The sequence below is a fragment of the Brachypodium distachyon genome, chromosome 2 (assembly GCF_000005505.3).
Source record: "Brachypodium distachyon strain Bd21 chromosome 2, Brachypodium_distachyon_v3.0, whole genome shotgun sequence".
Lineage (NCBI taxonomy): Eukaryota > Viridiplantae > Streptophyta > Magnoliopsida > Poales > Poaceae > Brachypodium > Brachypodium distachyon.
In genome coordinates this window covers 11773074-11784975 of record NC_016132.3, presented here as the reverse complement: position 1 = coordinate 11784975, position 11902 = coordinate 11773074, and the positions used below count along the sequence as shown (strand labels likewise).

The window sequence follows — 11902 nt, the reverse complement described above, 5'->3', positions numbered from 1 at the left end:
GGCCTTCACAATATCAAGATTAAGGAGGATGACATGAGTGCGTGTCTTGTGGAAGCGCTGGGCCAAGTTTTGAACATGAAGGAAGTTGTCTTGAATAGAGCGTCCCTTGAGAAACGCACTTTGGCAGGGGCCAGCAAGCTCACCGAGCCGAGGTGCAAGGCACCGTGCCAAAAGCTTCATGAAGATCTTCATCAAACTATAGATTAAGCTGATAGGCCTGTAATCAGAGAGACGCTCTGGCTGCGATTTCTTCGGGATGAGCACAATGAGCGAATCATTGACCTGATGGAGAGAGCGACCACGAAGGGAGAAAATATGATCAAAAGCCAGGAGGAGGTCCAACTTGATAATCTCCCAACAGGAACGGTAGAAACTGCCAGGGAAGCCATCCGGCCCCGGCGCCTTGTCCACCGGCATGTCCCAAATCGCCTCCTTAATTTCCTGGAGCGAGAATGGGGCGTCCAGCGCCGAGAGATCGGCCGACGGAAGCTGCAGACCGTCCCAGAGGAAGCGCGAGGAAGAGCCACTAGGAACCCCAAGGATGTTGGCGAAGTGACGATGGGCACTGGAGAGCAGGCCGGGCTGATCCACAATAAGATCACCAGAGTCATCGATCAAAGAGTGGATGGCATTTTTCTTGGAGCGCCCGTTAGCTTTAATATGGAAGAATTTAGTGTTTGCGTCACCGGCCTTCAGCCAGTTAACCCGCGCACGCTGCTTTTGCTTGATGCGAAGGAGAACGGCAAAGCCAAGGGTCTGAGACTTCAGACAGGAACGCAAAACCGATTCGGCCGGCGAGAGCAAGCGAACATCTTGGGCCGAATCCAAACACAGAATAATCTCTTGGGCTGTAGCAAATTGTTGCTGCAGGTTGCCGATAGAACATTTACTCCAGGCCGCCGGCGCCTTCCCCACACGATGAAGCCAACGGTTGAACGCAGAGATGGGGTCACGCCGGAGAACCGGAGCTGCCTACGCTTCGGCAACCACATCTTGAAACTCGGAGATGAACTGCCAGTGAATCTCAAACCGGAACCGCCTGGGTGTTTTAAGGAGGCCCTCATTCACAAGAAGCAGAGGGCAATGATCCGACATATCCGAAGACTACGGGAGCAGCTTGGCCGCCGGAAACCGCAGCCACCAATCAGCATTGCTGAAAGCGCGATCAAGCCGAACAAGAGTAGGGGGAGACTGCTCGTTGGACCAGGTGAAGCGACAGCCGATCAGGCCAACCTCCTTGAGGCAAGACGAATTCAGAGCTTGACGGAACCTCAGGAGCCAGCAACGAGAGATGTTGTCGTTGTTCTTGTCTCGGGGGTGCGTGATCAGGTTGAAATCACCGATAACACACCACGGGCCGGCCATACCAGCACTACTAGTACATCTCTGGCCGGTCCTCAGGTTGCACGCCAAAATCGTTGTCCAAAGCGAGTACAGTAAAATAAATTACACAAATAGGTAGAGAGAGACATGAGTTTATTAGTCTTCTGATCTACAATACAAAGTTATGCCTCTCCTTTATATAGCCCACTAGGTAAGTGGGATTCAACTAACATTCATGTGGAGAAACATTTTACGGGAGGAGGAGAGGAGCGTACAACACGGTAGCCCCAACCTCCCATCGAACTCGGTTTCCCAACACATCCAACGCTCACGGGTTGTCCTGTATCTTTGGGATATCAATTTCACTAGGATCGACGAATGGCAAGCATAAAAGATGCTACAAATCATTATGTCTCAATATGCAAACATGTCATCTTAGTAGGTCATCATATTGTCATGGAAACCATATCACCTCATCAATTATACATTTTTTACCATTCATGTATTCATTTACATTTTTATTATTAATCTATCAATCTAAACCATGTCATTCAATCATGTCTTTTTTAGATTTGTTTTCTCTTTTTATAGTCATTATGTCACATACTTCTTAGATTTTTATTTTTTTAAACGTAAAACAAGAACACTTTACATTTTTGTCCTGTTAGTTTTAAATTAATTTTAAACACCTATTTATGCATTTTTTTAAACACGGTTCCACAACAACGCGTGGGACTTCATCTAATTTAGTATAATTTGATTCACAATTTTGCATATCTGTGCAGCATGTGCATATGAATATCGAGAAAACAAGTGATGATCAATCATAACCTAGCTACCATTCAGGTATGTTCTAGTAACATGAAATACTCCTTATGTTTCTTAATATAATGTATTTGAGATTATGGGAAAACATGCCAACGTATATAACATCAAACAAATGCAATATAAAAATACATTTGATAACAATACTAAGTTTGGTGGTGCATGTATTGGTTTTTCCTATTCAAATTTGGTCAAAGTTGACAAACTTTGATATAAGACTAAAACAAATATATAAACGTTTCGAAACGAAGGGAGTATGACCAAGTTATGGTAAAAAGAGAGATAATAAATTAAGATTTAATGTTGAAAAGCACTACCACGAAGATGAAACATTGATATCTAGACAGAACAATAGCACCAAGACAAGAAATTTGGCTTACTGCATACAAAATATCTATAAACTCTATAAAGTTGAAACCCACTAACTACAGTTAATTTACCAAGCTACACATGCAGCCTTTCAACCTCAGCGTTCATCCCATCTTCTAATTTTCCACGTCAGCCTAGCCGCTCAATCTCCTTGCAAGACATGATCTCTTGCTTTCCATGCTAGCTATGGGCTCTCAGCAGCTTGCCACCCGAGCCTTGCCTAGCCCAGCCCAGCGGAACCCCTCATTGCCCATTTCCCCGAGCGTGGCCCAGCCCAGAACCTGTCGTCTTCCTCCTCCATTCGATCGAGAGTTACAGAACACGCAAGCACCTGCTGTTGCCATGAATTGTCGTACTCGCCTCAAATCCCATCAATCAACCATTTTTTTTGCAAAACCCACACTGGGAAATTAATCCAAATCGCTCCGCGAACCGATTCAAGCCGGCAATCATTCATCTCCCCTCTTCAATTCTCATTTGAAACCGATTCGCCCCGAATGCCGGCGGTCGGTATCCAACCCTCGATCTTCCTCAATGGCCTATAAAACCAAATTTCGACCGCATCATCTCGAGCCCCATTCGATTCTCTCTCAAACCCCTATACTAATTTCACTTTACAGCAAACCGTAGGGGCGCATGGAGGTGGAGAAACCGACAACGATGCCACGTACTGGACCTCCTCCGCCGCCGCCACCGTATTCCGGCCGTAGGTGTTGTACGAGAGCCAACTGAGGGAGACCTTCGTGCCTTCCTGGTGTCCGACGAAGCCACACTTGGCATCCTTGAGACGCCGCTCTCCGTCGACCGGGCGCGACTGGCACCTCCAAGGAGCAAGCGATGTGGATGCTGCTGCCAAGGTGCTTCATCTTGGGAGGGGAGGTTCACGGAGGACGCACTAAATTGAGATATTGTGTGAATGGCAAGAGTCTACAAGGAATTCAACCATCACAAAGATACATTTTCAATTCGGATTTTTGACAAACATGTGTTTTTGTAGCAACCGAACAGAAATTCTCCTCTCAACTACAATATGCCTCAAGAGATGCATTGGTTGTAGACTTGGAGCACAAGGTTTACTCTTATTATTATTTTCACATTGTTGGCATGGGAGCTACGGATTCAAATCTCAGATTCCATGCTTTTAGTCACATGGTTGAATTGATCCTACCGACAAAAGTGACATTTACATGTAGCAAAATAAGCATGATGGGTTAACAACAATTCATCATGGCAACATGGTTATATCTAATGATCAAGCTACCACACCGTCCACGATCGGTATTTCTTTACGCACATTCTCTCGATGCACTGCCATTAGTAGTCTCGGGTGAGGTGTTCATATTTGTCAATGTTGTGGTCCATTTTTACCGTTGCATATTTTCAGCAAACATAGGTTTTTGTCAATAACATTTTGCTATCTTAGACTCAATTAGAGTTCACTTTTATTACGTAGCATATAATTCCGCATCAACGCGTGGGGTATCAAGTGAAAACCAAGAAAACTAATACATGCAGCTGAGAGGGTGGCATGAGAGAGATGCTTGTAAGATTGGATTTCTAAAGTTTGTTGAATAATCTTTTTAAATTTTGAGAAGTCGAGAAGGGAGTATGACACCAAGTGACTTGCCATCTGAGGTCAAATTTCAAATCCTAAATTTCAAAATAAAATAAAATAGAAAGCCACTTTGCTCCTTGAGCTAATTTCGATCGCTTCACTTAAAGGACGAAATCTCGTTTTTCGTTGGCTAGAACGAAAACTAAAAAGAAAAATCTAACTATTACAACGAGATTTTTCTTCTCTGTTCATGTGATTTTCAAATTGGTGTTGTATTTTTAGACCAAGAGAGTAACATGTCGCATGAGAAGTTCTGTCTAAAAACTGGCCTGACTCCTCCATGTCCCCCCCGTGAGCTCTCGTACTTGCACATGCCCAGCGGCGGCGCCCCGCTCGCCGTCTTCCTTGTCGCGTCCCTCAAGTCCGGCGCGCGCCTCCGCCACGGAGAGCAGCTCCACGCCCTCGCCGCCAAGTCGGGTCTGCTAGTTTCCAACCTTTTCGTCCGCAACTCCCTCCTCGCCTTCTACTCCCGCCTCCCCTCCTCGCACGCACCGGCCCTCGCTCACCACCTGTTCGACGAAATACCCCTAGCCCTCCGCGATGCAGCCGCCCACAACACCCTTCTCGCCGCCCTCGCCCGCGGGGGGCACCTCGACCACGCGAAGCGCATGCTCGCAGAGATGCCCCAGAGGGACACCGTCTCATTTACCACCGTCCTGACCGCCCTCGCCCGTGCCGGCCACGCGGAGGACGCCATGGCAGTTTTCCGCGGTATGCTTGCCCAGGACGTGCCTCCGAATGAAGTGACCCTTGCAGGCGTGATTACAGCGTTGGCCCGTGACTGGGCGCCGGCGCCACTGGGTATGGTGCATGGGGTCTCCGTGCAACGTGGGCTTGACGGGTTCGTCATTGTGGCCACCAACCTTGTTCATGCTTATGCAGCAGCTGCACAGGTTGGTTTCGCTCGTGCGGTGTTTGAGTGGATGCCGGACAAGAACACAGTCACTTGGAATGCCATGCTTAATGGCTATGTGAAGGCAGGGGCGATTGATATGGCTGCTGAGATGTTTGAGAGGATCCCGGAAAGGGATGTGGTCTCTTGGTTGGTGATGATAGATGGGTATATCCGTGCAGATTGTATATCAGAAGCTCTCAGGACATATGTTGCCATGATGGCTGAGGTGGACACAAGGGGCAACGTGGCACTGCTGGTTGATTTTCAAAAGGCGTGTGCTCGGCATGCTGCTGTTTTAGAGGGGCAGCAGCTCCACACAGTCATTCTGAAGGATGGTTTTGATACCCACCTGTTTGTGCAAGCAACCCTTATACATTTCTATGGTTCTTGTGATCTTCTTGACCTTGCCAAGATGCAATTCAAATTATCAGACAAGTCACACATTGCGTCTTGGAATGCTTTCATGGCTGGTATAGTACGGAAGAACCTAATGCATGAAGCAAGGCAGCTGTTTGATAACATGCCTGAGAAGGACACCATTTCATGGAGTACTTTGTTATCTGGGTATGTACAGAGTGGACATTCAGACATGGCTTTGCAGCTATTCTGCTTGATGCTGGGTGCTGGTGTTAAGCCGAACCATATCACCTTGGCAAGTACTCTATCCGCAGTTGCTAATTCTGGCACATTGGAGCAAGGGAGATGGATCCATGACTACATAATCAGCAAATCAATCCATCTTACCGATAACCTGATTGCTGGGCTGATTGATATGTATGCAAAGTGTGGTAGTGTTGCTGATGCAGTTCTGTTATTCAATCATGTTAAGGAAAAGTTATCTTCCCTCTCTCCTTGGAATGCTATGATCTGTAGTTTAGCCATCCATGGTCATGCACACATGTCACTTGAACTGTTCTCACAATTGCAAAGCTCCAATATTAAGCCCAACTCAATCACTTACATTGGTGTTTTAAATGCATGTTGCCATGCTGGGATGGTAACCGAAGGGAAGCACCATTTTGAGTCCATGAGGAGAGAATATGGCATCCCACCAACAATTAAGCATTACGGTTGCATGGTTGATCTTCTTGGTCGAGCTGGTTACTTGGAAGAGGCAGAACGTCTTATCAAGACAATGCCGGTGAAATCAGATGTGGTGATATGGGGCAGCATCCTTGCAGCTGCGAGGTCACATGGAAATGTAGCCTTGGGGGAGAAGGCCGCAGAAGAACTGGCAAAGCTTGATCCTAACCATGGAGCATCCAAAGTAGCCTTGTGTAATATCTATGCCGATGCTGGCCGTTGGAACAACGTGTCAGTGGTGAGGAAGGAACTACGGTATGAAAATTTGGAGAGACTATCTGGAAGCAGCGGAGTTGTTCAGTAATGGGTCACGGCATTTCTTGATTGGGATGACATACTCTTATACTGGGCGAGTAACTTCTTTTCTTTGATCAATTATTCTGTTTGCTGACCATACAGTGATCATTTTTTGCTCTTGTAAACTAAAATGTCAGCAATTGAATATATTAAAAAGCTGTCAGGCAATACATTTACAGGCAATAAGCTTACGGAGCAGATTATCAGCGCTTTGGACGAAGTGACCCATGGTATCAGATGCTTGTGGTCATCGAAAACTACAACCAGAGCATGGAATTTCTAGCAATTTTGTTTATAAATACTAATACGGTCATGTAAATCTCTATTCTTTATAAGATGGTTATAGATACAAAAATCCATCTACATGTCTGTAACCTTTGGAGCCTTGATCCATAGTTGAAGTTCTCTATTGTCATTCCATGTGGTAGACGTGTACCATTCAAGAACATATTACATACTTCGATCTCATTGAGCAGAATTTGCAGAGTATATATATGGAGCTCACAACTTTCAGTTTACAAAAATAAATACCGCACTAAATGATGTGAGCATCGTGTCAAAGATCCTACAATTATTCCTCAGCTTGATAACTGCCATCTCAACCTGGGGCTCGTTAGCACCACTGTTTGTGCGCGTCAGTTGAGCTTTCTCTTGGATTTATGCGGCAGAATGTCATGTTGGCATCACCTATGAAACTTTTAACTTGATGGGCAGAAGGCCAGAAGCTTTGACAACGCTAGCCTGATTATGAAAAATCTGCTGAAACAGCGAGGAGAGCCCAGCTGATACATTTACCTACCGGTAAAAAAGAACTGTTAGTCTACAATAGGAACCAAATTCCTACAGTGAGGAATAGTGGCAAAGCAATCACAATCTTCGATTGTTACTCTACATGCTTCCAATAGACTGCAAGCAATACACCGCCCCCTTTTGAAATTTATGTCATCATAGACCTAAATTGGCGCGCTTTCAAGAATCATGTAATGCTAATGCCAAAACAAGTTCTTCCAAAAGTTAAAATGCATTTATGTAGTACTAGAAATAAATAATGCACAAGAAACTATGTCTATAAAAAACGAATGAACTAGGCGTTATAGGATATCAATGGGAAGAAATAATGTACCAATAGTTCTTGTGAAACAACAGGGCCTCCACCAAGGACTCACGGCTCAGTTGTCTCCGCGTATGCGAAAACCAAGCGGCCGCCCCGCCCCGTCCTCCGCTGGCTACACTTCGCTCTCTCCCCTTTGGACGGCCTTGTCGCTGTCAGGAGGGGAGGGGGCGACGGTCTGGTCGGGCAGATCTGAACAGTAGCTTAGGTTTTCAGGGTGTCCTCCATTTCATTCTGAGGTGATGGTGGATACCAGGGGCCTAATTTCATCCAGCTGTCCAATATAAAGAAGATTGAAGCAATGAGCAGCCCCAACAAATGAATGAACAACAGAACATCACCAATAGTCACCACACGAGCATGTTCCCTCCTCAAAATGATGAAATCGATTGATGTCCCTCACGATGATTTCTTGTTTGACTATTTTGGATATCACCTTAAATATAGCATGACAATCCAAGCAAGAACGTAAATTCTTCATTATCCGTATTGGATGTCCAGGAGGTGTCATCACAAGCCCATATGCTAAAGCTAATCTCTCGCTGTGCACCCACAGCATGCGAACTTTTTGTTCCTCCTCTAGATCATGCAACACCTCATCAGTATCAGGTACATAACCTTCCCTTATTGCTTTCAGGTTTAGCCATTCTAGCATAGCATTGATCACTCGCATACATGGATGGTCTTCTGACCCTACTGAAAAGGCATGAACTTCACCCTTGATCTCAACCCAACTAAGACCAGGTTCCTTCCTTACACCTATATTCCTCATTGATTTCCTGAAAAAAGCAACTTGATCCAAACTTCCAGCTGCAGAATACATATTTGATAGCAAGACATAGGTCGTCTCATCTTGTGGTTCAATCTCAAGAACCTTCTCTGCAGAAAATCTCCCCAGTTCCACATTTTTATGCACTATACAGGAGCTGAGCAATGCACGCCAAACCATAGCAGATGGTGCTGAAGGGATATCTCCAATAAAGTTTAAAGCATCATTTAGACGGCCAGCACGTCCTAGAAGCCTAACAATGCAAGTGTAGTGCTCCATAGATGGTTCGATGCCATGATCAAGCCTCATAGAATCAAAAAGAGAGAGTCCTTGACTCACTAAACCCGTGCTACCGCAGACAGACAGAAGAGCGACAAAGGTGATATCATTAGCTTTAATACTGTTCTTACTCATCATGTCAAAAAGTTCTTGGGCCATTGCAGCTTGTCCATGAACAGCATATCCTGATATTATGGCATTCCATGAAACTAAATCACATTCTTTCAGAGTTTCAAATATCTCGCGAGCATCCCTGATGCATCCACACTTAGCATATGAGTCAATCAGTGAATTGCTTACGATGGTGTCACTGTTGAATGTTGATTTCTCAATCAAACAGTGAACCTGACCAACATGGTTGATGGATGCTGTGCTCGCACAAGCCCGGAGCACACTTGAGTATGTAACTTGAGTCGAAGGTACGGAAGCAGCACGCATCTCACGGAATACACTCAAAGCAGCTTCTCCAAAACCAGACTTGCTGTAACCAACAATGATTGTGTTCCAGCTCACCTCATTGACATCCCTCAATGATGAGAAGATCTCGAGTGAGCTTTCCATGTCGCTGCACTTGGCATAAAGATCTATCAGTGCATTTCCAACAAATAGCTCAGACTCATGACCTATCTTTATAGCATGGTTATGAATTTGCTTGCCTAGATCCAAGAGGGGCATATTAGCACAAGCTTGCAGAACACTAGATAGACTAAATTCATTAGGCGACACAGAAGACCGCATCATTCTGATGAACAGCTCAAAGGCCTGCTCGTTCTGATTGCACTGCGCATACCGCGATATCATTAAACTCCAGAGTATCACATCATCATTGGTAACCATCTCGAAAGCTAATCGCGCGTCCTCAATATTCCCACATTTGGCATACATATCAAGCAAAGCACCATAAACATGACGTTCAGTGTCATAAAGTGTTTTTACAGAACAGGCATGGATGCCCTTGCCTAGGACAACTGACGACAAGCAAACGGCAGCTCTGAGCACACTGGTCAGTGCAAAAGGGTTCAGCTTAGAAACCGCCACCCGCATCTTGGAGAAAATCTGAAGCGTATTCTCTGGGCAGTCATTCTCAGAATAGCAAGAAACCATCGCAGTCCAAGCAACAGCATCCTTACCGACGATCCCATCAAACACGCGCCTTGCATCACTGACCACCCCGCACATAGAGTAGGCATCGATCAATGCGGATCCAACAAAGGCGTTCCGGTCATGGCCCAGCTTGCACGCACAAGCATGCACGCCCCAGGCAAGCCCCAGGGTGTCCATGGCAACAACCAGCTTCAGCACCGTGGTAAGCACAAACTGGTTCACCTCATGCCCCTCCCACCGCAATCTCTGAAACAGAGCTGACGCCTCCTCAAACTCTCCGCGCAGTGCGTGGCCCTGGACAAGTGTGACGAAAGACACCATGTTCCGCTCCGGCAATCCGTCGAACACCCTGTGCGCGCTGCCGAAGGGCCCGACCTTTGTGTACATATTGAGCAAGACGTTGGCGCAGAACAGGTCGAGACGAGCCAGGCCACCGCTCCTCACGACGTGCCCGTGCACGGCACGGCCGCCGCGGGCGTCGCCTCGTGCGACGCAGCCCTGCAGAAGCCTGGCGTACGCGTACGAGTCAACCCCGGGCCAGGGGAAAGCGAGCGAGGTGAGCTCGTCCTCGAGCCACTGCAGCGCCGCGTTGGCCGCGAGGTCGCGGCGGCGCGGTGGGGCCTGGTTGAAGAAGGCAGAGTGGAGGCGGCGGCTCAGTCGTCGGATCATCCCGGCGACGACAGCGGCAGGCGGCAGTAGCGGGCCAGCGACGAACGGACCTGATTTTTCTGGGCAAAGCGGGACAGTAAAATGGAATCGTTTATTTTATCCTTATTTTATTTGGAGTAGTTTATTTTGTAGGAATGAAATCGTTCATGGGTGTGCCAAATTGTCAATTCAAATCGTGTCATATCTGTTTAAGAACTAAAAGTAATTTCCCATCTCTTCTTTTCCACGTGTCATATCCAAAGATTCAACGGTCAAACATATCGATTGATCACTAACTAAAAAAAATATGCAACCTTTCAGTAGCAAAATCGTTGTTTATTTTACGACGCTGAGGATTTCACATTATCGAAGCTATGAAGGCACTAGATGCTGCATTGCTTACGTCGCGCACAAGTTGTCTGCCTCTGACTTACCTACGCTGGATGCCATCCATTTTTCATCCCACGGTTGTTGCACTCTTACTCACAGCTTTCTCAATTCACAACACTCAGCCCATACATGCACGTGGTGGCCCAAGCAAGGCCAAAGGGAGTTGACACATATGGTCAGGTAGGAAGCATGTTGAAGTATTTCCAAGACAAGATCGCCGAGAACCCAACTGGGCTTTATTTGGGCCACGTTGTGCATGTATGGGATGAGTGTTGTGCATTGAGAAAGTTGAGAGGAGCAACAGTCGTGGGATGGAAAATGGATGGCATCCAACGTAGGTAAGTCAGAGGCAGACTTAGCTTCTTCAAGTCAGATAATCCACGCCGCCGCCACGGCTGCGGCGTCACGAGCATGCCTCTCTACACATGGTCATTGCCAAAGCCGCCAACCAAGACGACGAAGCATCCCACAACCGTCTCCAAGGCGCGTGGTGCCATATCGGGGTGCAAGATCTGGATGGTGCGCGACGCCATGCCCTCCATGTCGTCGACCAAGAGAGACGGCCCCGATGAGAGACGCACCGTGTCATTTCGATGGCAGCGAAGGATGAGGGAGGTGACAGAAGGAAAAAGGGCAAGAGCGAGGCAGATTGGAGTGACGACGTGGAGGACACAGGGAGGTGCGGTGAAAACAACACGGTGGATGACGATGGAAGTTGCGGCGGCAACAATGCCCCAAGCTCGTGCTGTGGGGCAAGAGATGTCAGGCGCGAATCCAATGCTGCAGTTATAATATCCTCAAATATATAATAATATATTTATGTATTGTGACAAATCAATTCTTAAGGTGGTAAAGGATTATTATCGGGCTTAGCTACGTACTATAAAAATTTGAATATTGGACCTAACCCTAACCATCAGTGTGTACGTCACTCTTCTGGCCCTGGAACCGTACATAGAAACTGAATAAAGATCATCGATGACATGCTAGAGGACATATCTGAGGTAGACTTCAACGAATCATCATTGCACCTATACACAGATGTCTCCCATGCAGAGATTTTACTGTCTTATGAATAACCGCAGCACCTATGTCCTTAAACTCATGCAACTCTTATACACTGATGCAGAGAAGACTGATCGAAGACGAGTGAAAGAAACAGCGAGGTATATAGCTGAGGTTGTGACTCCGGGC

At 46.6% G+C, this 11902-nt stretch overlaps 2 protein-coding genes across 2 annotated transcripts; one reads left to right on the top strand and one right to left on the bottom strand.

Annotated features, from left to right (window-relative positions):
* The first annotated feature begins 4384 nt into the window (after window positions 1-4384).
* Window positions 4385-6822, top strand: LOC100845181 (pentatricopeptide repeat-containing protein At5g19020, mitochondrial). Its single transcript, XM_003567667.4, has one exon. It carries the CDS (start codon window positions 4444-4446, stop codon window positions 6412-6414), a length of 1971 nt encoding a protein of 656 aa, XP_003567715.1. The 5' UTR covers window positions 4385-4443; the 3' UTR covers window positions 6415-6822.
* On the bottom strand, window positions 6718-10424 carry LOC100831827 (putative pentatricopeptide repeat-containing protein At5g13230, mitochondrial). Its single transcript, XM_010234786.3, has 2 exons — window positions 7531-10424; window positions 6718-7202 (listed from the first exon to the last, which is right to left on the bottom strand). Exon 1 carries the CDS (start codon window positions 10337-10339, stop codon window positions 7856-7858), a length of 2484 nt encoding a protein of 827 aa, XP_010233088.1. The 5' UTR covers window positions 10340-10424; the 3' UTR covers window positions 6718-7202; window positions 7531-7855.
* Window positions 10425-11902: the final 1478 nt, after the last annotated feature.